The 25,682-nt window shown below is 40.2% G+C and overlaps 1 protein-coding gene across 1 annotated transcript in view; it reads left to right on the top strand.

Annotated features, from left to right (window-relative positions):
* The first annotated feature begins 431 nt into the window (after window positions 1–431).
* Window positions 432–25,682, top strand: part of PRPF8 (pre-mRNA processing factor 8) — a 43,167-nt gene continuing 17,916 nt past the window's right edge. Inside the window, exons 1-19 of the mRNA XM_089657856.1 lie at window positions 432–556; window positions 6,980–7,090; window positions 8,015–8,183; window positions 8,314–8,478; window positions 9,673–9,891; window positions 10,033–10,245; window positions 10,342–10,467; window positions 12,930–13,035; window positions 14,383–14,573; window positions 14,658–14,777; window positions 14,866–15,055; window positions 21,628–21,747; window positions 21,942–22,076; window positions 22,202–22,331; window positions 22,422–22,618; window positions 23,759–23,965; window positions 24,065–24,228; window positions 24,488–24,614; window positions 24,723–24,915. Of these exons, the coding sequence (XP_089513982.1) occupies window positions 6,991–7,090; window positions 8,015–8,183; window positions 8,314–8,478; window positions 9,673–9,891; window positions 10,033–10,245; window positions 10,342–10,467; window positions 12,930–13,035; window positions 14,383–14,573; window positions 14,658–14,777; window positions 14,866–15,055; window positions 21,628–21,747; window positions 21,942–22,076; window positions 22,202–22,331; window positions 22,422–22,618; window positions 23,759–23,965; window positions 24,065–24,228; window positions 24,488–24,614; window positions 24,723–24,915 (2,872 nt within the window). The 5' untranslated portion in view covers window positions 432–556; window positions 6,980–6,990. The remainder of the gene's footprint in view (window positions 557–6,979; window positions 7,091–8,014; window positions 8,184–8,313; window positions 8,479–9,672; window positions 9,892–10,032; window positions 10,246–10,341; window positions 10,468–12,929; window positions 13,036–14,382; window positions 14,574–14,657; window positions 14,778–14,865; window positions 15,056–21,627; window positions 21,748–21,941; window positions 22,077–22,201; window positions 22,332–22,421; window positions 22,619–23,758; window positions 23,966–24,064; window positions 24,229–24,487; window positions 24,615–24,722; window positions 24,916–25,682) is intronic.

Raw genomic sequence — 25,682 nt, forward strand, 5'->3', positions numbered from 1 at the left:
TCAAAAGAAGGCTCCAAAATCGCAGCTTTATCAAAATTGATGGATGAAGGATGACCAGGGAGGAGAGGTGAGGGTTAACAAAAAAAAGACGAATCCCTTTATGTTGGGAGGAATTTCCTCTCACTTCCTGTTTTGGCTATAGGGCAGGAAGTAAAGGGAAATCTTCCCAATAGGACACAGATGACAAAAACGACAGAGGTTATAAATGAAAAAAAAAGTTTTAATTATTAAAAAAAAAACCTCAAGTCGTGTGTAACTACTCCCAGCATTACTGCTCTTGTCACACAACGACAGCAAGTTTGCTTGGTTTTCACTTGCCACAAAACACCTACACATCCGAACCCTATAACACGGGGCCACGCCCTGAGGGCGCTTCGTCACTTCCTCACTTGGGGAATGGAGTGATTTCATTAGTGCAACGTAAGGGGTCACGTAACGTCATTACCGTGCACTTCCGGGTCTCAAGTTGGTCGTGTGTGGTGCGTTCCTGCGCCGTCGTTGTGTCCGGGGAAGAAGCCGGGCCTGGCAAGCAGACGAGGCGCGGCCGTAGTGCCAGGTGTGTGATACCCGCAGAGGCAGTAGACTGTAGGTGTGCTCACGGCCGCTTAAGTTGTTTGACCGGATCGGACTCTGGGCTGAGGCCTAAAGTGCGGGAGAAAGAAAGCTCTGCAGTGCGACTATAGCATGCCCTGTGTTATTGTACGGAGGGTGTGCGCAGCCCCGGTGTGCTGTGTAATACGGGGCTCTGACGGAGGGGGTCGTCTGCTAGGCCTCAGCTCGGAGCTTCATATAGAGCGCGCCGTGTGATGTCCCATCTGCAGGTGTGAGGCCGGATCTCCGTGTGTTCTCTTCTCAGGGAGCCAGGAGGACGTTGGCTTGTGAATGTTCTTATCCCAGCCGGCCTTCCATTGTGAGAAACATTTAACGGCTACATACCGCCATCCTCATAGGTGGGCTGTTGGGGGTCGGTTACCCGCATCAGTGTGCTGGAACTTCTGTTCCCAGTGCAGCGATCAGCCTCGTGCTCTACCTTTATGGGCTTATTAGCTGTGTATGAAAAAAAATAGAATATATATGAATTTAATTTTTTTTCACCACATGCTTTTATATATTCCATACTTTACTTGAGGCCAGACTGTCCAGCAAATGTAAAAAAAATTGTAAAAGCTGGTCGTACACACAAAAGATCTGTCTTGTTAACCACTCGCCCCCCAGATTTACCCCCCCCCCCACTTTCCTGACCAGTCCATTTTTTGCGATGCAACACTGCATTAGTTTGACAATTGCGCAGTCATGCAACGTTGCACCCAAATTAAATTGATGCCATTTTTTTCCCACCACAAATAGACCTTTCTATTGGTATTTGATCACCTCTGCAGTTTTTACTTTTGGTGTTAAAAAAAAAAGACTGACAATTTAGAAAAAAAAAAACCAATGTTTTTTTATTCTACAATAAATCATATCCAATAAAAAAAAGTTAATCAAAATGTGATCTGCTTCATATTTTTTGGGGGAAAAAAATCCCAATAAGTGTATGTTGATTAGTATACTAGTAATTAGGGATTCCCCTTTATTGGCCTTTGGCCGATATGAAAATAGGCACCGATACAGGTGCAGAAAATAGGCCTGCCACCTACTGCAAGCCTGAGAACCCATCCAAGGATCCCCACAGATGGGCATAGAGATCAGTGAAGGAAATATGGCCTCCACTCATCTCTATGCCTTTGGAGGTATTGGGTCGCTTCCCATTCCAGTGCCATGTAAACAAGCCCCCCCCCCCCCCTTTTTTTTTTTTTGTAATGCACTAATTGCTGTACATTGTAGAGGAGATATGTGGGGTCTTATTGACCCCAAATCTCTCCATAAAGAGGACCTGTCACTGCTTATTTCTATCAAAAAGGATGTTTGCATTCTTTGTGATAGGAATAAAAGTGATAATTTTTTTTAAAGGGACAGTGTATAAAAATTTTTAATTTATTTTATTAATTTTTTTAAAGTGCCCCCGTGCTAGTGCGCAGTGAATGCATATGTAGGCCACGCCCACATATGTAAATGGTGTTAAAACTACGCGTGAGTTATCTCTGCAAATGTCAGAGCGAGAGTAATAATTCTACAACTAGACCTCCTCTGTAACTTTAACCTGTAGGAGTTTTTAAAGCATCATCTGTGAAATTGTTTAACCATTTGCCGCCCGGCCAATGGCCGTGGCAAAAGTGCTTCTGCATGCCGGGTGCACGCCACTTGGCGTGCTCCCGCACATGCTCAGTTCGCGCAACTGCAGAGCGGCGCAGCAGCGTGATCTGTCACCAGCCGTGTACCTCGGACACGGCCGATGACAGATCCGAGTACCGACTCCCATTGCTGGCACCATGTGACCTGCTGTGACCAATCACAGCAGGTCACATGACAGTTGTATACAATGGATGGCTTCATTCATGCCATCCATTGTATACTAGTGCCTAGCTGTGAATGGTCACAGCAGGTCACATGCACATGTCATGTGATTAGCTGTGACCAAATCACAGCTAAGCACAAAAAAAAAACTGAATCGATTTCATTCTGGTAAATGCTTGCTTATAGCAAAGTAATTCTTTGCTATAAGCAAATTGTGTAAAAAAAAATAAAAATCAAAAAAATACTGATCACTTCCCCAAAGTAGTACAATGTTACTATGGTAACATTGTACTACTTTGGTCATAGTAAAATATGAAAAAAAAATCTTAAAAAAAATAAAAAAAATGTAATAAATTAAAAATAATAATAAAAAAAAAATATTTATATATTTTTTTATACTGTCACCAGTCAGTGTCCCTGTTCACCGCCATGCCAGTTATATGATGACGCTGTACTGCACTGGTGACAGTATGTAAAAAAAAAAAAAAAAAATTGTGAAAATTTTTTTAATTTTTTAATTTTCCAAAAAATTATGACAAAAAAAATACAACTTCAAAAAACTCGCCATGCCTCTTATGAAGTACGTCGGACTGTCTAATTTGCAAAAAGGGGTCATTTGGGGGATATCTGTACTGTTCTGACATTCTTGGACCTCAAGAAATTAGATTGGCTGTCAGTACTTCAGGATTGATCAATATTCAGATCTATCCCATAGTTTGTGAACTCTATAACTTTCCTACAAACTAAAAAATACATCCTAATTTGGGTTATTTTCACTAAAGACATGTAGTAGAATACATCTCGGCCTAAATTTATGGTCTTTTTTTGTTAATTTAGCAAAAAATAAAAACCCCAGTGGTGATTAAATACCACCAAAAGAAAGCTCTAGTTGTGTGAAGAAAATGATAAAATTTTAGTTTGGGTACAATGTTGTATGACCGCGCAATTGTCATTCAAAGTGTGAGAGCGCTGAAACGTGAAAACTGGCCTGGGCAGGAAGGTGTAAAATTGCACGGTATTGAAATGGTTAAGCACCATAGGTTGGTGCCATTCCATGAGTGTGCGCAGTTTTAAAGCATGACATGTTGGGAATCTATTTACTCAGTGTAACATCCTCTTTCATATTTTACAAAATAATTGGGGTATATATTTTTTTGTTCGTTAAAGTGTGTTCCCCCCCCCCCAATTTTTTTTGGGGGGGGGGGTGAGTGTATGTGTGTAAATGTTTTATTTATTTATATCTTTATATAGTATAATTTGTAATTGTTTTCAATTAATATCATGAATGTGAATGTAAAAAAAATACAATCCAATAATGTAACATACAGAAATTGTACAAAAAATTATATATATACAATTTAAAAATCTTACATTGAGGTATTTTTGCATTGAAGTCAATGGGACGCAGTTTTGCATTGAAGTCAATTATCATTGACACACTTTTTTTTTGTATCAGCAAAACGCCAATAACCCTATTTTTGGCAGATATATCAGTGAATCACTACTTCTAATGATTGGTAAGCTGCAACATATTAAATTTTTTTGGGTTTGATACCACATTAGGCATACAGGCTAATCAAGAGCAATCTATTGTAATCCTTATTCTAAACACAGCATAGATGGAGGAATCTCCGACGCCGGCTGTTCTATTTGGAAAGCAGTGGCTGTTGAATACTTCAGCGACTGTGTATGGTTGTAGTAATGGTTAGCATGCCAATTTTTCTTCGCAGCTCCTTTTGAAATTAAAAGTGAATTGAACAATTGACTTATCAAGCTGTGGGTTGCTGATAGGGCCCCCCTAGTGCAAATTTTGACTGATTCTTTAGTAATTGGACCAAATGTGAGCTGTGTATGGCTGGCTTAAGAGCTGGTTCACATCTGTTTTAAGTGTGTTGAATTCTAGATGGCATGGTTTTTGAGGAAAGCGCATCACCAATGCAGCATACAACACTTTTTTAATGCACACTCCTAAACTAATATTCTCCTGCATCTACCATCACACTGCCATGCACAACAATGGAAATCCCATTTTCTATAATGCCTGTTGACTTCAGTGCAACATGGTGCAGTGTGAAAAGATGCAAGTGCTTCATTTGGTGCAGCATAGTGGTTTTTTTTGGGCCCATAGGCTTTAACCACCTGTGTACTGCTTGCAGTAAATATACTGTGAGTGGGTGACAAGTACAGGAACAGTCCCATACATGTACGTGACTGGCCTTCCGGATCTGTTGACTTGGACACAGCAAGACTTCAGCCAATAATTTCAGCTGAAACTTGCTGATCGCGCACCATACCACCCTTTACACCCCGGTCACATCAAACCCGATTTTGAAATAGTGCGACTTACAGTGAAGTTGCATGACTTTAAAATCGAGTGACCTGCCGATTTCCTTGCGATTTGCAAGACCTCTGACACAGATACCTATGCAAATCGCAACAAAAGTAGTGCATGCACTACTTAAGAAATCGGTGCGTCTTGGAACCGCACCAATATCACCACTCTGATAATGGACAATAGGGTGCGACTTGGCATAAGTTGCTTGGCATTCAAATCGCATGCCAAATCGCACCCGATGTGACCGGGGGGCTTACCGTAGGCTCACTGCAGCTGGAATGGACAGCTGCCAGATAGTTAAACTATTGGGGTGTAACTGTCTGTTAGCCCTTAAAGTGTTAAACAGATTAGCATGGTCCAGAGTCCAAAGTAGACATATGCTTTGCCAATGTTAGATGGAGAAGGACTCTCTGTTCCCTGATGGGACAAAGCTTGGGTCTGGGTATTGTCTGCACATTTACTTCGTTCTGCACTGTGGTAGAAGGAAAGTGTTGTACGCTTCCCTGAAACTAGAAGTACTGTGTAATTCACACAACTCTTGCAGGCGAATATGGTGGGGATGCAAAAGGCCAGGGTTAAGCAATAGTAGTGGAAGAAGAAATATTAGGTGAACATGTTACTTTCTCCCTAAGTTAGTAAAGTACAGGTACAGCTGTGGTGCTTTATTGATACATTTTTCTTGTTTTCTGAGTATGTGTTGACGCCTTCCTGGAATCTTGGTTTCTTCTTACAGTTCAGTAGTAGAGTATTGCACCGTGTTAGCCATCGATCTATACTAAAAGTTTAAAGCTGAATTTCAGGGTAAGAGCCTGAATAAGGATCTGTGGTGAATTGCATTTCGGAGAGCGGTGCCGGTGTGTGTGTGGAGTGGCTTTTTGGGTTTTTTTTTTTTTTTTGCAATTGAACAGGTTTTAAATGGGAATACTGTACCACAACCAGTATCTAGTGTTTGGCTTGCAGATGTTGGGTGGCTTCATTCAGCTGTGGTACTGCTCACTGAATGGGATGGGGGAGAGGAGATCAGATCTGATTACTATTTAGCTTTCACCCATAGTTTACTAGACTGAGACCCAGGGATTGCAGAATATGTCGTCTCTGCACAGGAGAGTTTAGTTCTCAGGCTACAGACAGAGGTTATGCATTAACCTGTCCAGTACCATGCAGCATGCCCATATGTTGGAACAGAATCTTCTGACAAAAGAATGAATATTTGTGTTTGGAGGGTAAGAAATTACACCATGAAACTACATGACAGATGCACATTTTATACAGGTAGGATGGTTTATAGTGCCTTTAAGTTGGCCACTGAAGAGTATCATTTAAGGGTATCATCCTTGCAAGGATTACAGTACAGGCTAGACGGCTTTTGATTGGCCAGCACTGTCACTGTGTAGACTAATCAGAAACTATCTAGCCCGTATTGTTATCCGTGAGATGAGAGAAAGCCGTGGGGGAGAGAAAAAGACCCTTGAAGCGGCTTTTTCTTCTGTGACAGCATGGGATTGGTGCAGGGAGGATTCCCGTTCCTGTGTGAACTCGGACTATGATACGCCTGGATTCACACCGAAGCAGTGGGGAAAACCAATGCAATTTAGTACTCTATATATCAGTGAGGTGCTTGACCGCCAATCAAAAAAGGGTATCGGTGCATCCCTAATAACAATAATGTAAATACTGTGTTCATCTTATAGATAATCAGACTCATTTACTCAGCTACTACCACATAGAATCTCATGATTAATAGTGTGTGAAGCAGAAATAACTTTTATTCTAACACTTTACAGCGTTAACCTATCTTAATATACCTGTTTTTGTATCTGTGGTTCCATGCATCCTTTGATTTGGTATGATTCCTGGAAGTCCTCGTCTTCAAATTTCTGCATGCAATATGTATTATTTCTTGTTAAAAACTTCTATAATGCGCAAATTACATGTTAAAATGTGCTGCAGTGCATGAAGAAAATCTATATGGAAATTCTAAGTGACATATTTTTCAGCATTTTCTTAGACCGGTTTAGTCCGTTATGTGACTGTATACATTTATTGAGCATTGTAGACATAATTAGTGTAAAAATGTAGCTGGAAATAGCCTATTGCTATGAACAGAAATGTTTTAAGTGCTGGTAAAAACTTTAATTGCAAATGTTACAATGCACCATATAATGTCTGCCATTGATCTCTGTTTGTGGTGCTCATGCTAAATTTCTTCCTTTTTTTTTTTTTTTTTTTTTTCTTTGTTTTGTTTTTCAGTTTGACACACCATGGCTGGGGTGTTTCCATACAGACCCGGGGTTCCCCCCATGCCTGGCCCACCACCAGTAGCCCCAGACTACATGTCTGAAGAAAAATTACAGGAGAAAGGTAAATTACTTTCCATTAACCAATATTTTTGAATTGACTTTTTTGCTACACTACAGGTAAATTAAATGTTTAACCTGTCAATGCTTCTAAACACAATATCTGCTGAACTTAATATAGGAGCTGATGTTTCTGACATTCAGAAAATGCAGTACTATGTGAATGACCACAGACAAGCATGCAGCTAGTGAGAGGTTATAGTAAAAACTGAAATCTTCACGTTTTGCAGTCTTTCTCTAGGTCAGTGCACAAAGTAGCATTTTCTGTACACAAGGTCATTAAAGTGTTAAAAAAAAAAAAAAAAAAGGCAAAAAGATTTTTTTTTTTTTTTTTGCCTTTTGTACATTTTCTTCAGTAAGATATAAAAAAAAAAAACCTTTCAACATTTGCTGCCCCCCTTAAAACTTGCCTGAGCCAGATCTCAGGGTAGCGCTGTGCTCATCTACAGCAGCTCTTTTCCCTCTTGACTAAACAGCAGCTGCAGCCATTAGCTCCTGCTGCTGTCAGTTAAACCTGTGAAGCAGGGATGGGACCAAGCCACACTGTGTGTCTATACACACACTCAGCCTGATTCAGGATCAAGCCAACCAAGGGCCACTTGCAGAGAAGGAAAAGCTAAGATCCCTGGCAGGGGACCCCAGCAGAGTAGGTTTGGAGCTGCTCTGTGCAAACCCATTGCATAGAGTAGGTAAGTATAACAACAAGTTTATTAATTTTAGAAAAAAAAAACGAAGCCTTACAACCACATTAATGCATGGATACATGTCAGTACAGTTCCTTTAAACTGTTTATAAAAGCAAGTGTTTTTTAATCTGAATTTTTTTGTATTTCTGGCCAAAATCTATAAAGTACAAAACTATTTTTCAACATGTTGCCAAAAGAACATGGATAAAGTTTTTCATTGTTCTGTTTCTTGCTTACCTATAGCTCGGAAATGGCAACAGCTGCAGGCCAAACGTTATGCAGAGAAAAGGAAGTTTGGCTTTGTGGATGCACAGAAAGAGGACATGCCCCCAGAGCATGTGCGCAAGATCATCCGTGACCATGGTGACATGACAAACAGGAAATTCCGTCATGATAAGAGGGTCTATCTTGGGTAAGATCACACATGGTTATACATTTTTTTTTTTTTTTTTTTTATGTCAAATAGTCCTATAATTACCTTATCTGTTGTCAAATTCCATTGCAGCTGTGTTTACATGGATTGTTGTGCATTTGGTTTTCAGAGCTCTGAAGTACATGCCACATGCAGTGCTAAAATTACTGGAAAACATGCCCATGCCTTGGGAGCAGATTAGAGATGTGCCAGTGTTGTATCATATTACTGGAGCCATTTCTTTCGTCAATGAGATCCCTTGGGTTATAGAACCTGTTTACATAGCACAATGGGGGTAAGAAAAACGTTACTTTTCTCGCAATTTTCATTTTTGCATTATTTGTTATTTATATGTACTGCTCTGCATTTTATTAAAAGTTTTTAGTTGTGCATTTGTAGTAATGTCTGGGGGGGCTAGCCAATAACGTATAGGCACTAGGAGGTCCCTGCACTTATCTGTCATATATTTGACTAAATGTCAGGCTAATGTGACAAGCAAAGCTTTGTCAATTCCTAGTAGTGTTTTGACCTTGCACTAGTGTAGCAGGGGTTACTGAAAGCTGCTGCAGGTGTGTACCACTTCTTAGCTGTCAGCAGATTTTCCCAAGTCCTCTTCCAGGATCGCTTACAAGAGAGAGGCACTTCCTACCTAGGACAGGAAACACATGATCCACATTCGTATAAAAAAAAAAAAACCCTAGGACACCAAGCCAACCAATATTTGTATTTCCTCCGGCCAGACAGAATCACTTCAGTTTATTTTGCTGTCAGGCCTCTGTGCTAGGTGGCAGGGGCCTCCCGGCCGTAAGTCTTCCTAAACTAGGGCAGTGTACCTGGAGGGGTCTGGATGCTTGGGATCTCCTAAGCATGGGAGCCTAGGTGTAACAGGGGACTCTGTTTCCCTTATGTATTTTTTTATTTTGTTTTTTTTCTTTATTTTTTCTTAGTATCATTAGGCAACACTTTTTGGATGGTGTGGGGAAAGGGTTAGTCAGTCTGTAAAGTTTGTATTGCTGTCTGTGCCCCCATTAGGGTGACTCACCACTAATGATAATTGTCACAGGCTGAAATCCAGAGACAACTGTCTTAAGAAGGGAGTTCCTTATTATGGGACATTTCTTCTAACTTTCTGTTGCATCTTCACTCGATGATACATAAGCAGCAAAAAATAAACATGCAGGGATTTTAACACTTTACTATTCTATTCTAAACTAAAGGTTTTGGCCATTCATACTGTACACTTTAACTTAAAAACATTACTGTGAAGAAACAAATCTATTAAGCAATATGTGCTTTATTTTAACAGTAACCTACTGCTAATGCGTGAGAAGTAGAGCAGATCTTTAATTCACATAACTAAGGTTGCTCTTGCCCTATGATCTCTGGCCACGTGTGGCACACTTGCTTGATTATTTTACATTGTTTGGTAGGATGATGTCTTCTTACTTTAGCCTGCTTGTCACCTTGCCATATACAACTTTTCAAACAGGTCAATGTGGATCATGATGAGGAGAGAAAAGAGAGACAGACGTCATTTTAAGAGGATGAGATTTCCTCCCTTTGATGATGAAGAACCACCTCTGGATTATGCTGATAACATACTTGATGTGGAGCCCCTGGAGGCTATTCAGCTGGAGCTGGACAATGAAGAAGATGCTCCAGTCATTGACTGGTTCTATGATCACCAGCCCCTTAAAGACAACAGAAAGTAAGACTTCCTGCACTCAACTTTGTGATGTCAACATTACCTAAATCTTTAGAGTTCTCCTTTGCGATTGTTGAAATGTAAGTTTAGTTTAAGCATAAAAAAAAAATATGGCTTAGATCCAATTATGTCTTTTCATTGTAGGTATGTAAATGGGACAACATACCAACGTTGGCAGTTCACACTTCCTATGATGTCCACGCTGTACCGACTGGCCAATCAGCTGCTCACAGATCTAGTTGATGACAACTACTTTTACCTGTTTGATTTGAAAGCTTTTTTCACATCTAAGGCTTTAAACATGGCAATTCCAGGTGGACCAAAATTTGAGCCATTGGTTCGTGATATAAATTTGCAGTAAGTTTTGGAACACATTCTCAACTTAGGTTCATTATCCAACTTTTATCCTCTGGTTTCACAAATGACGACTTTTTTTTTTTTTTTTTTTTTTAGGGATGAAGATTGGAATGAATTCAATGATATTAACAAAATCATTATTCGCCAGCCTATTCGCACAGAGTACAAAATCGCATTTCCATATCTGTACAATAATCTCCCACATCATGTACATCTGACATGGTAAGGAGCACAGACAGGTATTTTGCTTTGGTATGGTTTACTATTTGCTATGGTTTACTATTACTGAACCTTGGAAACGATCGGTGGTGCTACTTGACTACTTTAAAAATAAATTGAATTGGATCATGGTTAACCTACATGCATGCTTCATAACAAGGTGGCAAACTTTGACAAAACATGGGACCCATGGATCTAACATTTGTCTGTCCCCTAGTGGAGTCTTGGTTGATCTTTTTTTTTTTTCCCCTATTTCTCTTTTATGTTTATTTTCGCCTTGTTCCCTAACCATTTTTTTTTTTTTTTAAATGTACTCTAAACTAGTACCTGACTGCTGGGCATGGTCATGTCCTCTGGTACTTAAATATTATGTTTTCCACTTGCCAACTATGCTATAGCCGAATGACAGTTACAGCGCGTTTGTCCAGTTCTTGGAGGACGTCATATTGCACGCACCCAGCAATCTCTGTGATCGCTGTGTCCTACGGACACAACTTACCACGTGATGTGGTAAAAGGCCAATCACAGCAGCCTTTTACCACATGATCAGCTGTGTCCAATGACACAGCAGATCAACGTTAATTGCAGTTGCCGGTTATCGGCTGCACTTTCCTCACGCTGCAATTGTCAGAGGATGTATCGGCACTGATGATCGGTGCAGCATAATCTGTGCCACCTCATCAGTGCCACCTATCAGTGCTGGCTATCCATGCCACCTCATCAGTGCAACCTCATTGACGCACATCAGTGAAGGAGAAAAAAATACCTGTGCAAAATTTTAGAATAAAGAAAAACTTTGTTTTTTGTTTTTTTTAAATTTTTGGCTTTTTTGTTTATAGTGCAAAAAATAAAACATGATTAAATACCACCAAAAGAAAGCTCTATTTGTGTGAAAAAAATAACAATTTCATATTGGTACAATGTTGCATGACTGCACAATTATTCAAAGTGCAGCAGCGCTGAAAGCTGAAAATTGGCCTGGGTAGGAAGAGGTATAAGTGCCCAGTAGGCAAGTGGTTAAAGGGACTTTGGTTCCAATATACACACTATAATGCCAAATGTATTGGGCCAGCCCTCCAAGTCATTGAATGCAGGTGTTCCAATCACCTCCATGGTCACAGGTGTATAAAATCAAGCACCTAGGCATGCAGACTGCTTCTACAAACATTTGTGAAAGAATTGGTCGATCTCAGAAGCTCAGTGAGTTCAAATTGTGGTACAGTGATAGGTTGCCACCTGTGCAATAAGTCCATCTGTGACATTTCCTTACTACTAAATACTCCACAGTCAACTATTAGTGGTATTATAACAAAGTGGAAGCAACTGGGAACAACAGCAACTCAGCCACTAAGTGGTAGGCCACGTAAAATGACAGAGCGGGGTTAGAGCATGCTGAAGTCACCAACTGTGTGCGGAATCAATAGTTAAAGACCTCCAACTTCGCGTAGCCTTCAGATTAGCACAACAGTGTGTAGAGAGCTTAATGGAATGGGTTTCCATGGCCAAGCAGCTGCATCCAAGTCTTACATCGGCAAGTGCAATGCAAACCATTGGATGCAGTGGTGAAAAGCATTCCTCCACTGACTACAGAGCAGTGGAGACGTTCTCTGGAGTGACAAATCATGCTTCTCTGTCAATCTGATGCAAGTGTCTGGGTTTGGCGGTTGTCAAGAGAACGGTATTTGCCTGTCTCCATTGTGCCAAGTGTAGTTTGGTGAATGGGGGATTATGGTGTGGGATTGTTTTTCAGGGGTTGGGCTTGGCCCCTTTGTTCCATTGAAGGGTACTCTTAAGGCGTCAGCATACCAAGACATTTTGGACAATTTCATGCTCTCAACTTTGGGGGAACAGTTTGGGGATGGCCCCTTCCTGTTCCAACATGACTGTGCACCAGTACACAAAGCAAGGTCCATAAAGACATGGATGAGCGAGTTTGGGGTGGAGGATCTTGACTGGCCTGCACAGAGTCCTGACCTCAACCTGATAGAACATCTTTGGGAGGAATTAGAGCGGAGACTGCGAGCTAGGCCTTGATGTCTGACATCTGTGCCTGACCTCACAAATGCACTTCTGGAAGAATGGTCAAACATTCCCATAGAGACACACCTAAATCTTATAGACAGCCTTCCCAGAAGAGTTGAAGCTGTTATAGTTGCAAAGGGTGGGCCAACTCAGTGAACCCCACAGACTAAGACTGGGAGGCCATTAATTTCATTTGTGTACAGGCAGACGTCCCAATACTTTTGACAACATAGTGTATGTGTGATATCAGAAAGAATCCTTTTTTTTTTTCTTTTTCCCCCAAGCATTGTCTACACAATTTATGTTCTATTTGTATTATCACCTGAGAGGTTTTTTTTTTTTTTCTCTCTCTCTCCTATCTTTGAATTTAATAAGATTGAAGTGTAAAACATTTATATACAGTAATTATGTTGCCAGTTCACCACAGTTTTACATCTTTACAGGTACCATACTCCAAATGTGGTTTTCATTAAAACGGAAGATCCCGATCTCCCAGCTTTTTATTTTGATCCTCTTATCAACCCCATATCACACAGACATTCTGTAAAGGTGAGTTCTTGATTATGATAACTTTAGAACAGAACTCTAGTCAAATTTTTTTTATTTTTTTTTTAACCATACAGTGGGTCTGTGCCCCCTCTGCATGGTCAGCTGCTCGTTTTTTTCTGTTTTTTTTTTTATTTTTTCTAGGGGTCAGGACAAAGCTCATACTCGCCTGACCTGCTGATCCTATGCAAAACCGTGCTCCCCCTTGGTCCAGTGGCGGACTGTTCCTGTCTATGGCGTGTGCATTGATCGTGCTGACGTCAGGAACAATCCATTTACAAGACCGCTGGACTGCGGGGGATCAGGGTCTGGAGCCAAAAGTACCAGTCTTGTGCGGGGAGGATCGGTGGCTCAGGTGAGTATATCTTTGCTGGCCTCTCCCCTATAACAAAACGAGTAGTTAACCCGTGCAATGCCAGAATTCTGCTTTAAATTTGAAATTGGGTAAAGATGAGAGCATTGACTTGGGGAACTGCAATTCACATTCTAGTTCTGATTTTGCAATTTTTCTTGATGCAATTGACGATTTCTGTTAATGAGACGTGTCTTTTGTGAACACAATTGCAAGAAAGTTTGAACCTTTAGGCCTCATGTACGCTGCTACTCCTAAATGTGAGTTTGGGACCTCTTGGCATTTTTTTTTTTTTTTATATGTTTTGCCAAATCCCCTGAACTCCTCATGTACACATAGGCTTTTACCAGAGTATAGGAGTAGCATAGTTTAGGGGCAGTTAACCATTCCTCTTCTGAATGCAGAATAATCGCGTTCAGGAGAGCAACGTTTGTCCAAAAAAAAAACCACTAAATGCGGCAAAACCTCATGTAAACGTGGCTAGACGCTAGCTGCGTTTAGCTCATAGGCGTTTATTCATGTCAGTGGAAAATATTCTGTCCAATGATACGTCCAAGTGCTAAACGCGGTACCGTGTTTTACATGCGTCTTTGCTGCGCTTAGCGTTATTTCTGCTGCCAGGAGAGTTCCACTAGATGTGTTCATGTGTACAGGAGGCCTTAGCATTTTAAGAGGCATTCACACATAACTCTAGAAAATTCCTATTTGATTTAATCCATTTTTGTAATAAAGCCTTTTGTTTTCCTGTCCAAATTGAATAAATCATTTTAAAATTTTCTCAGTTTTTTATCTTTTGAAATAAGTGAGTTGTAACTTGTTACATTTGAGTTCTATCACCATTGGATTTCCCTGGTTTATATGTACACTGGCTGTAACCTAGAGAGGGGTCTTTTTAGCCATAAAGAAAAGGTCTTTTGAGATCCTTGGTTGTGTATTTTGTACTGAATAAACTTAAGTATCGTTTAATGTAACATATTGTAATTCTATCCTGTATTTAGAGTCAGGAGCCTTTACCAGATGATGACGAAGAGTTTGAGTTACCAGAATATGTGGAGCCATTCCTCAAGGAAACTCCTCTATATTCAGACAATACAGCCAATGGCATAGCCCTGCTTTGGTCACCTCGCCCATTCAACCTAAGGTCTGGCAGAACACGAAGGGCTGTTGACATACCTCTGGTAAAGAACTGGTAAGTGCTGTCATGGCATTCAGACACTTAATACTAGATTTGTATTTTTGTTTCTCAAGTAGTCATATCTGATTTTGTTTAAAGGTATCGGGAGCACTGTCCAGCTGGTCAGCCTGTTAAAGTTCGTGTCTCCTACCAGAAACTGCTGAAATACTATGTTCTTAATGCTCTTAAACATAGACCCCCTAAGGCTCAGAAGAAGAGGTGAGTTGTCGAGTGGCTTTTGTTTTGTGTTTTTTTTTTTTTTTTCTTTATTTTGCCTGATATCTAAACAGCATATCTGTTTGTACAGGTATTTATTCCGCTCATTCAAAGCTACAAAGTTTTTCCAGTCCACTAAGCTGGACTGGGTGGAGGTTGGACTTCAGGTTTGTCGCCAGGGTTACAACATGCTGAACTTGCTGATCCACAGAAAGAACTTGAATTACCTTCACCTGGACTACAATTTCAATCTGAAACCTGTAAAAACACTGACCACCAAGGTATACCTACATACATTGCTCTGAGTATCAGTATGTAAATAAAAGTGTGCTTTAAAAGGCAATTTTAACCACTCGCCGACCAATACTGCTACAGGATGGCTACTCTGTGCAGAATCACTGTCATTGGCTCCTGTAGATGTCAATCACTGAGTCCCTGTCGGGAGTCAGTGATCGGTGGAGCAGCTGACAGGAGAGTTCTGAGAGTGTAAACAATACAGATCTCTCTCTCAATGGGAATGTGCTGGTTTTTATTTCTCTGCAAAGCAGGGAGACAAAAACCAGCATGCCTCCTAGTAAAACAGTACACAGTTAAATCACTCCCTAACACAGTTAACCCTTTGATCTCCCCAGATGTTAACCCCTTCTTTTCCAGTGTCATTAGAACAGTGTCAGTGCTCTTTATTAGCACTGATCACTGTATTAATGTTTACTGGAGATGTCAGTGGCAGTCAGTTTCCACCCAGTGTCCGTTTCAGAATGCCCGCTGTACTATCGCAGTCCCGCTATGAGTCGCTGATCGCCACCATTACTAGTATTAAAAAAAGTGTGTGTGTGTGTGTATAGCCATTTTTAGAAGCTATGACTTTCATGCAAACCAATTAATATACGCTTATTGGGATATTTTTTTTTTCACCAAAGACATGTAGCAGAACTCATTTTGGACTAAATGTATGAAGATTTTATTTTGTTAGATGTTTTATTTAAGTCTTTAAGTTTTTTTATAGCGCACAAATAAACCCAAAGCTTTATTTGTGTGACAAAGATATAAATTTTCATTTGTGTACAGTGTTGCATGACCACGCAATTGTCAGTTAAGGTAGCGCAGTGCCATTTAAGAAAAAATGGCTTGGGCATAAAGGGTGCTAAATCTTCGGGAGAAGTGGTTAAAGTGTTAAACCCACAACAGTAAAATCAGTCTGTAAATGCAGTAAAGCATGCTCTGCGGAACCTAAGGGGTTAATCCTCTGCATTGTGTAAAAATGCAGTCTCTGATCTGCCCTTTAATCCAGTGTCTCCCTCTTATCTCCTGAGAAGACATTATTGGGGAGACACTGCACATGCTCAATTTTGTGCGTATTGCTAGAGAGGTTTTTTTTATTGGGAGAGCGCATGTGATCAGCACAGGGCCAATCAGCACTGCCCAGACAGAGGTAAGGGGTTCTGCATCCTTCTAGAGAAAACTCCTCCCACAAGCTTTAACCAGTGCTCTACTGGACACTGGTTAAAAGTCACGAGAGAGTGTGTGTGTGTAGATAGATATGAGAGAGACACTCTTTTAACCACTTGACCTCCAGAGGATTTACCCCCCTTAATGACCAGGCCTCCTTTTTGCTACTCGGCGCTGCACTAATTCAACTGATAATTGCACGGTCATGCAACGCTGCACCCAAATGAAATTTACGTCCTTTTTTTTTTCCACACAAATTAGAGCTTTCTTTCGGTGGTATTTGATCACCTGTGCGCTTTATTTTTCATGCTATAAACAAAAAAAGGCCAAAAATTTTGAAGAGAAACAATATTTTTTACTTTCAGCTATAAAAAATATATAGTAAACTCAAAGTTGGTTATAAATTTAGGCCAAAATGTATTCTGCTCCATGTTTTTGGTAAAAAAAAATCCCAATAAGTGTATATTGATTGCTTTGTGTGAAAGTTATAGCGTCTACAAACTATGGTATAGATACTGCAATTTACACCATTTTTTTGCTATACAGCACTGCGCTAGTTTAACGGACAATTGCACGGTCATGCAATACAAATTGAGCTTTCTTTTGGTGGTATTTGATTGCCTGTGCGGTTTTTATTTTTTGCGCTATAAAAAAAAGGCTGACAATTTTGAGGAAAAAAAACAATGTTTTGGACTTTTTGCTATAAAACATGTCCAGTAAAAAAAAATTAAATCAAATTTAGTTATAAATTTCTGCCAAAATGCATTCTGCGACATGTCTTTGCTAAAAAAAAAAAAAAAAAAACCCAATACGTGTAAATTAATTGGTTTACATGAAAGTTATAGCGTTTACAAATGGCGGGAAAGATACTGGGATTTTTAGGGTTTTTTTTATACTAATAATGGTGGCGATCAGCGACTTATGGCGGCGATCAGCGACTTATGGCAGGACTACGGTGGACATTCTGACATTGGGGGTACTGACTTGGGGTCACTGACATCCCCAGTGACACCAATACAGTGATCAGTGCAAAAAAAAAAAAACAGACGCTGTACTAATGGCACTGGGGAGGAAGGGGTTAAGTTTATTTTTCAGGGAAGGGTTCTGTGTGAGGGAGAGTGTTTTACTAGGGGGCGGGGGTGTGTACTGCACACCGCTGATTGGGAGAGAGAAACTCTTCTGTCCCGATCAGCTTGTCCTGGAGCTGTCAGGGAACTGACAGAAAGCACAGCTACTGCAGCTGTGCTCTCTGTCAGCTATTGCTGCCGATCGCCGGGACATAGCAACGGTAACGATCGGCTGTGACCCGGCGACTGACATCCGCGGCTGTGATCGGCGGGACAGATAGGGCGGCGGCACGCCTCGCGCGCGCCCCCTATCTGTTTACAAAACACATGTTTTAAAACGTGGTTTTGCCTGCCCGTGCCGCCCTGCAGCCGTATTTCTACAGTGGCTGGGTGGCATGTGGTTAAAGGTGCTATTGACATAAAATTGTCGCAACATGTTTAACAACCCATGCAATCTATACATACAAGGAAATCAAATAAGTTCAGAAATTAGCTTATGTGGAATAAAATGGAATGACACGGGGAAAAAGTATTGAACACGCTAACTGAAATGTATTTAATACTTCGTATAAAATCCTTTGACAATGACGGCTTCAAGATGTCTCCTCTATGGAGAAACTAGTCACATGCATTGCTCATTTGTGCCCATTCTTCCACACTAAGTCTTCAAGCCTTCTCTATGAACTCTGATTTTTAGTTCTTTCCATAGATTTTCTATTAGATTTAAGTCAGGTGATTGGCTGAGCCATTTTATCAGCTATTTCTTTATTTGAAACCAATTAAAAGTTTCCTTGGCTTTGGGTTAGCGATCATTCTGTCTTACTAAAATGTCCACCCTCAGTTCATCTTCATTGTCCTCAAGGATGGCAGAAGATTTTTGTCAAGAATGTCTTGGTACATTTTTCCATTCATCCTTCCTTCAACAAAATGACGCTTTGCTAGTACCAGATGCTGAAAAGCAGCCCCACACCATGAGGTTCCCACCTCCAAACTTCACTGTTGATATGGCGTCTTTGAGGTGATGTTCAGTGCAATCTGACCTCCAAACATGGTGTGTATTATGGTATCCAAAGAGTTCACTTTTGGTCTCATCTGACCAGACTATATTCTCCCAGTATTTCACAGGCTTGTCTAAATGTGTAGAAAACTTTAAACTATCTTCCACATGCTATTTCTTCAGCAGTGAAGTCTTGCTTGGTGAGCCTGAATACAAGCCATGGCGGTTGAGCGCATTGCTGTTTTCTTTGACGTTCTCCACACGTGGTGCTTGGCTCTTGTACAACTCTTCTGATAATTCTTTTTACTCCTCAGAAATCCTGCGAGGAGCACCTGGTTGTGGCCAGTTTATGGTGAAATTGTTATTTCCACTTCTGGATTATTGCCCCAACAGTGCTAACTGGAACATTGAGAAGTTTAGAAACCCTTCTGTAACCAGTGGCATCAGTGTATTTTGCAACAATAAGATTGCAAAGGTCTTGAGAGAGCTCTTTTTGCTTTTAGATGTTTCTTGTGTTACACCTTGATAATGAGACACCTTTTTTATAGGCCATCAGTTGAGACTGAACCAGCTGATATTGTCACTGACAAGGGCAATGATTGCTTTCTAATTACTGATTTCAGCTGGTGTCTTGGCTTTCCATGCCTTTTTGCATCTCCCTTTTATTCATGTGTTCAATACTTTTTCCCTGTGCCATTCCATTTTATTAAACATAACCTAATTTCTGGACTTGTTAGTTTTGTTTTTTTGGATGGATTGCTTGGGTTATTACTGACGTGGTGAAAATTTCATGTCAGTCGCACCTGTAGAAATATATATACTGAGAAAAATGGTGACGTGTTCAATACTTATTTTATCTGCTGTGTGTATATATTTTTTTTTTCTTTTTCTTGAATACTGAATGTGTTTATTATTAGACTTTGAATTTATGTGCCTCATTTCAGCAGCTTGTGCATGGCAGCAAGTAGAATTGTGATTCTCCAGCTGTTGTAGAACTAGAATTCTCAGTTTTCCCAGTCATTATTAGGCAATTTTTAGAACATGTTTTGGTGTAAACCTATAGCTGGGTGCAATCCAGTTATAGAACAAATGGATGCAATGTATTTATAAGGAGTGGTAGCATCTCAGAGAAAAGGCAGGTCAGTCCTGTGTTTGAGCACCCAAACATATTTGCCAACTTGGATGATAATGTGCGAGTGACAAACTCAGAGGTGGCAGCCCTGGATGGCACTGCTTCCCCTAATGGCCAGGAGAGCAGCCTATGTGGTGAGGGTAATGCAGGAAGGCCTAGACAGTTGATGGTAATTGGGGATTGGTTTCTATGCAGAGCAGTAAATCAACCTCAATATCTCCTTTACTATATTTTATGTATCCTTTAACCACTGGCCAACCATGCTATAGCTGAGTGACGGCTACAGCGCAGTTGTCCAGTTCTGGGAGGGCGTCACATGACACGCGCACACCTGGCGATCTTCGTGACTGCTGTGTCCTATGGACACAGCTGATCACGTGATGTGGTAAAAGGCCAATCACAGCGGCCTTTTACCACATGATCAGCCGTGTCCAATGACACAGCAGATCATTAGTAAATGCAGTTGCCGGTTATCGGCTGCACTTTGTGAGGAAAGTACTGCCGATAACCGACAATTGTCAGAGGACGTATCGGCACCGATCATCAGGGCACTGATGATCAGTGCCTAGTAGTGCCACCCACCTGTGCCCATCAGTGCCTAGTAGTGCCGTCGATCAGTGCTGCCAATCGGTGCCACCTCTCAGTGCCCATTATTGTTGCATATCAGTGCTGCCTATCAGTGCTGCCTCATCAGTGCCGTCTATCAGTGCAGCTTTATTAACGCACATCAGTGAAGGGAAAAATTACCTGTTTGCAAAATTTTATAATAGAAATAAAGAAACTTTCTTTCACTTTTTTTGCTCTTTTTTGTTTATAGCACAAAAACTAAAACACCCAGTGGCAATTAAATACCACCAAAAGAAAGCTCTATTTGTGTGAAAAAAAATAACAATTTCATATGGGTACAGTGTTGCATGACCGCGCAATTGTCATTCAAAGTGTGACAACACTGAAAGCTGAAAATTGGCATGGGCAGGAAGGGGGTGAAAGTGCCCGGTAGGCAAGTAATTAAGGAACAGCATGTGTTCCACTTGTAGGGGTTTTTAACTTATGTATAATAGTGACATTCTTTTGTTTAAAGCAGAATTCCATGCTAATCTTAACCCCCCTGCTCCTAATGCATATTCTGACTAACCTGTGTAAGAAAGATCTGTATACTTGCTCATTTTGCGGTTACTCCGGTCTGGTCACGTGATCTCCCCTGTGTCAGTCAGTGTTTACTACAGGGGAGAGGAGAGAGCACTTGGCAACAGTTGGGTATGCCTGGGACTGGTGACATCAAACTTAGGCTTACTATGGTCCATCTGTTGTCACAGCTCTCTCTGCCCTAGAGCTACCGCTGGCCAACAGAGGTGAGTCAGATCGATTAACCGTACTGGAAGTGCCTGAAAATAGCTAAGTATACTTACACAGAGGTTAGTCCATCAAGTATTGTGAGGGGGGGATGGAGTTTTTTTCAAGATTAGTTAGATTTAGATTTCTAATCTGTTTGATGCTTGTACCCTTAGATGTTCCATGTATGTGTTATATTTTCTTTGGTTTTATAGGTTTTCTTTATAGGTTATCAGGATGTGGGTACTGATGTGTCTTTAGTTAATGCTTCCATTCCATTTGTTGTATGCAAATACATGCAAAATATATTACTTTGAGTAGTCATAGTAATCAAAGTTAAAAAAGTTTTAAACCTAGGAAAATGAACACCATCATTATTTAAAAGTTACAAAGAAAAATATGTTAAAATGATAGCATGATCACAAAAAAATGTTAAAGTGTTGCAAAAGAGTACTGCTCTTGAAGGGTGCACCAACCTTGTACATTACCTAGAGCACCATTTTATTAATGTCAAAGTAAATAAAATATACTCCCAAATTAGCGTTCCAGGCCTATAAATTGCCACGGTGCCTACTTCAGCACAGGGTGAAAAAAGAAAGTTCAGTTTGGGAACCTGGGCACCAAACCACAGAAGAGACAAGTTCTGAGCTCTGAGGAAGAGGGTAGATCCCTTGACACTTAGAATGTGATGCTGCCAAAGTATAATTTCTGCCAGGCAGCTAGCATTTTTAGAAATGTCAGCAATAGTATATTCTATGTTTGTTTTATAGGGCTAGAATATAAACCGTAAACTTGATTCAGAATAGTACATTGATCAGAAATACACAATCTCTAAGTGACTGCTTTATTTAACCATTCTCGTATATCTTCCTGCAGGAGCGCAAGAAGTCTCGGTTTGGCAATGCCTTCCATTTGTGCCGAGAGGTACTTCGTCTGACCAAACTGGTGGTGGATAGTCATGTGCAATATAGGCTTGGTAACGTGGATGCTTTCCAGGTAGAGTGATGGTCCACCTAAACCATTTACATTTTGTTTTGCGTGTGTTTTGTTTGTGGTTTTTTTTTTTTTTTTTTTTTTGTTACTGACTTTAATACCAACATTTGCAAATCTGTATGCATGTACTAAAAATGACTTTGTTGACTTTATAAACCAAGTTTGGCAGTCTAAAGTAGTAATTCTGTTTTTTTAAGTTGGCAGATGGACTTCAATACATCTTTGCCCACGTGGGCCAGCTGACTGGCATGTACAGATATAAGTACAAACTTATGAGACAGATCCGAATGTGCAAAGACTTGAAACACCTAATCTATTACAGGTTCAACACAGTAAGTGTATTTTACACTAGAATTTATTTTGACTTATGTGTCAAGGATTGTAAGCAATTTTACTTTTTTTTTTTTTTTTTTTCTTTTTACTTTTCTCTCAATTTATCTTTTTTACCCTGAATTAGGGTCCAGTGGGGAAAGGACCAGGTTGTGGCTTTTGGGCAGCTGGGTGGAGAGTTTGGCTTTTCTTTATGCGTGGCATCACCCCGCTGCTAGAGAGATGGCTTGGAAATCTTCTGGCTAGACAGTTTGAAGGTTGGTAATCGGTTGCCTTTCTCTTCAGCTGTATGATGTATAGCTATTGTAATTGTTCTCTATGCTTATGTGTGCTTTCCTCTTTCTCAGGTCGTCATTCCAAGGGGGTTGCAAAAACAGTGACAAAGCAGAGAGTGGAATCTCACTTTGATCTGGAGCTGAGAGCCGCGGTCATGCATGACATTTTGGACATGATGCCAGAGGGTATCAAGCAGAATAAAGCAAGGACTATCCTGCAACACTTGAGTGAAGCCTGGAGATGCTGGAAGGCAAACATTCCCTGGAAGGTGAATGCAAAAAATTAATGTGCTATATAATATGCTTAACCTCTTGGCTCCGGCCACACGCAAATGTGCGGGCTCCCGGCATCTGGCCCTTGACACCGAGCGGCCGCACATTTGTGTGCAATTATGAAAAACGTGCTGAGAGCGAGCGCCCTGCGTGCTCCCAGCACACATGTTCGGTACTCACGGAAAGGTCCCAATCTCATCTTGCGATCGGGACCTTTCCCGATCATGTGCCCGCCGTGACAGTGAATCACGGTAGTCACATGACCCCAAAACCCCGCCCCGCCTCCCGGCTTCTGAAACCTTTAAAGGGCCGGGAGGCGCCAAGGGGTTAAGATATTTTAGCACTTCAAACATTTTGCTGGCTTGAAAGTTTTTTGGTTTTGTTCTGTGTATTAAATTTTTTTTTTTTTTTTTTAATTCATTAATAAGCACAATTTGTAAGTGATTACTACTTCATCATTCACACTTGTACTCTCTCTATGGACCAGAGTAATTTTTACAGTTGTAGACCTGATTATACAGCAATAACTTTATATAACAAAAGAATACTAAGTGTCAAGAAGTCGAAAAAAACAAATCAAATTACAAACTTGCACACACGTCTGTACCACTTGTCTGTGGTATCTGTTAGCAGTCGTAAGGAGATAGTGAGAAATTATTTTACTATTTTAGGAAGGATTTACTTTTTTGAAATAAAACCAAATTGAACTTTAATTTGGTAATAAACATGAACAGATATTTCCTGATTTTTTTCTGGAGAAAAATAGGAAAAGTATATTTCACCTAGATACACTAAGTAGAGGCAAAGATATGCACAGTTTTACTAACACAAGTCACTGCTGCAACACTGGGTTCAGATGTTAAGATTGACTTTTTTTTTTATTTTTTTTATTTTTTTATTTTACAGCAGTAGTTGCTATAACTGCTTTATATGCACAGCGACTCTTGGCTTTTATTTTAATAGCTGGGAGGGGAGTGTGGTGGCAATGCGGCAAAGCAGGACTGGATGTGCCACACACACTGCACTTGTTTTTTGGCTGTGTGTAGCACGCCCAGTGTCCATTGGTTCATCTGGTAATTCCCCCTAGCATTATTTCAAAGTTTTAGGTGCTTTTTTTTTTTTTCCTTTTTATTTAGGTACCTGGTCTTCCTACACCCATTGAAAACATGATTCTCCGGTATGTAAAAGCAAAGGCTGATTGGTGGACAAATACTGCCCATTACAACAGAGAGCGTATTCGCCGCGGTGCAACTGTGGACAAAACCGTGTGTAAGAAGAATCTGGGCCGCTTGACTCGTCTTTACCTGAAGGCTGAGCAAGAGAGACAACACAACTACCTAAAGGTGAGTACTAGAGTTTTTGATTAAAAAAAAAAATTTCATCTGTATACTGAAAGCTGAATGTATTTTGCTTCTTGCTTAACTGCCTCTCGTGGTTTATAGGATGGGCCCTACATCACTGCTGAAGAGGCTGTAGCAGTATACACCACGACAGTGCACTGGCTGGAAAGCAGAAGGTTCTCTCCTATACCATTCCCTCCTCTTTCCTACAAACATGATACTAAACTGCTCATCCTGGCTCTTGAGAGACTCAAAGAAGCATACAGGTAAATATGTGGCTCTTACGTCACTACAGGTAGCTTATTTAGCAACCTATTGCAATGAGCAGATGTGTAGAAACCTAATGGCCCATTAGTGTTGTGTAATTCTAAAGTGTTTTATGGTAATATCAAATTCACTTTTGCAAATAAAATACTTTGTTCATGTTTAAACTGAACAGTTGCAGGTTATTGTACTTTTTGTTTTGTTTTTTTGTTTTTTTTATTATTATTTAATATCCATTGAAACATGATTCTTCTTGATTAGTGTGAAGTCCCGTTTAAATCAGTCTCAAAGAGAAGAATTGGGGTTGATTGAACAAGCGTATGACAATCCTCACGAAGCCTTGTCCAGAATCAAGCGTCACTTGCTCACTCAAAGAGCTTTCAAGGAGGTAATAGGCAGTTTGATGTCTCTCTGTAGTTTAGATGTTTGTTTTTATGAAGGTTTGTAAATTGCTAGACTTAATATTTCATTAACATATTATTTTTCTAATTTTAAGGTGGGGATTGAGTTCATGGACCTTTATAGTCACTTAGTCCCTGTCTATGATGTTGAACCTCTTGAGAAGATTACTGATGCTTACCTGGATCAATATCTTTGGTATGAAGCAGACAAGAGGCGACTCTTCCCTCCTTGGATCAAACCTGCAGACACAGAACCCCCACCTTTGCTTGTGTACAAGTGGTGCCAAGGTAAACTATAGACTATATAAACTATAGAAATATAGTTTCTGCAGTAGGACCTCTTTTAGGCAGCTTCTGAAATTTTTTAACACTTGTATTGTAAAAATGTATAAGGTTTTGTTTGAAGGACATTCGTGAGGTGCCATATCAGAGTGAAATATCAGGAGCTTTCTGTGTTTTCTAAAATATGATAAACTGCTTAGAATTTGTTGGGTTACATTTGAACATTTCTGAGAGCTTATTACATTTGTTTGAAAAAGCAGTTGGGAGATGTAATGAACTTTATGCTTTATTGCTACATCTGTACAAATCCTCGAGATATAAATATGTGCATTCATATCCTTAACATGATCCTAACTGTGGGTTTTATATTTATCTGTACCCTAACAATTAAACCTAATCATGTTAAGTTACATTTAATCTCACCATAGATGGTCTAATAACTCTTGACTGGGCAGTAAACCCAACTGTATTATCCACCAATCTGAGCAGTTAAAGGAAAACTATAGTGGGGGGAATTGATCAAAACTGGAGCAACCAGAAGCTGGAGCAAGATGTTCATGGCAACCAACCAGTATTTTTCATTTTCAAAGCTTACTGAAGATAAACGCTGATCCAGATTCTGTCTGATTTTGTTATATTCCCCCCACTCAGTTTTATTTTGTTTAATCCATACTAATAACTACTAGTGATACCCATTTAACTTTAAACAGCCATTGTTTTCTTGAAGGACTGTATAATGCATAGGGGGCATTTATCAATGCAAAGGCATCCCT

This window comes from Staurois parvus, unplaced genomic scaffold, assembly GCF_062004578.1.
Source record: "Staurois parvus isolate SC_StPar_1 unplaced genomic scaffold, SC_StPar_1.0 ptg000029l, whole genome shotgun sequence".
NCBI lineage: Eukaryota > Metazoa > Chordata > Amphibia > Anura > Ranidae > Staurois > Staurois parvus.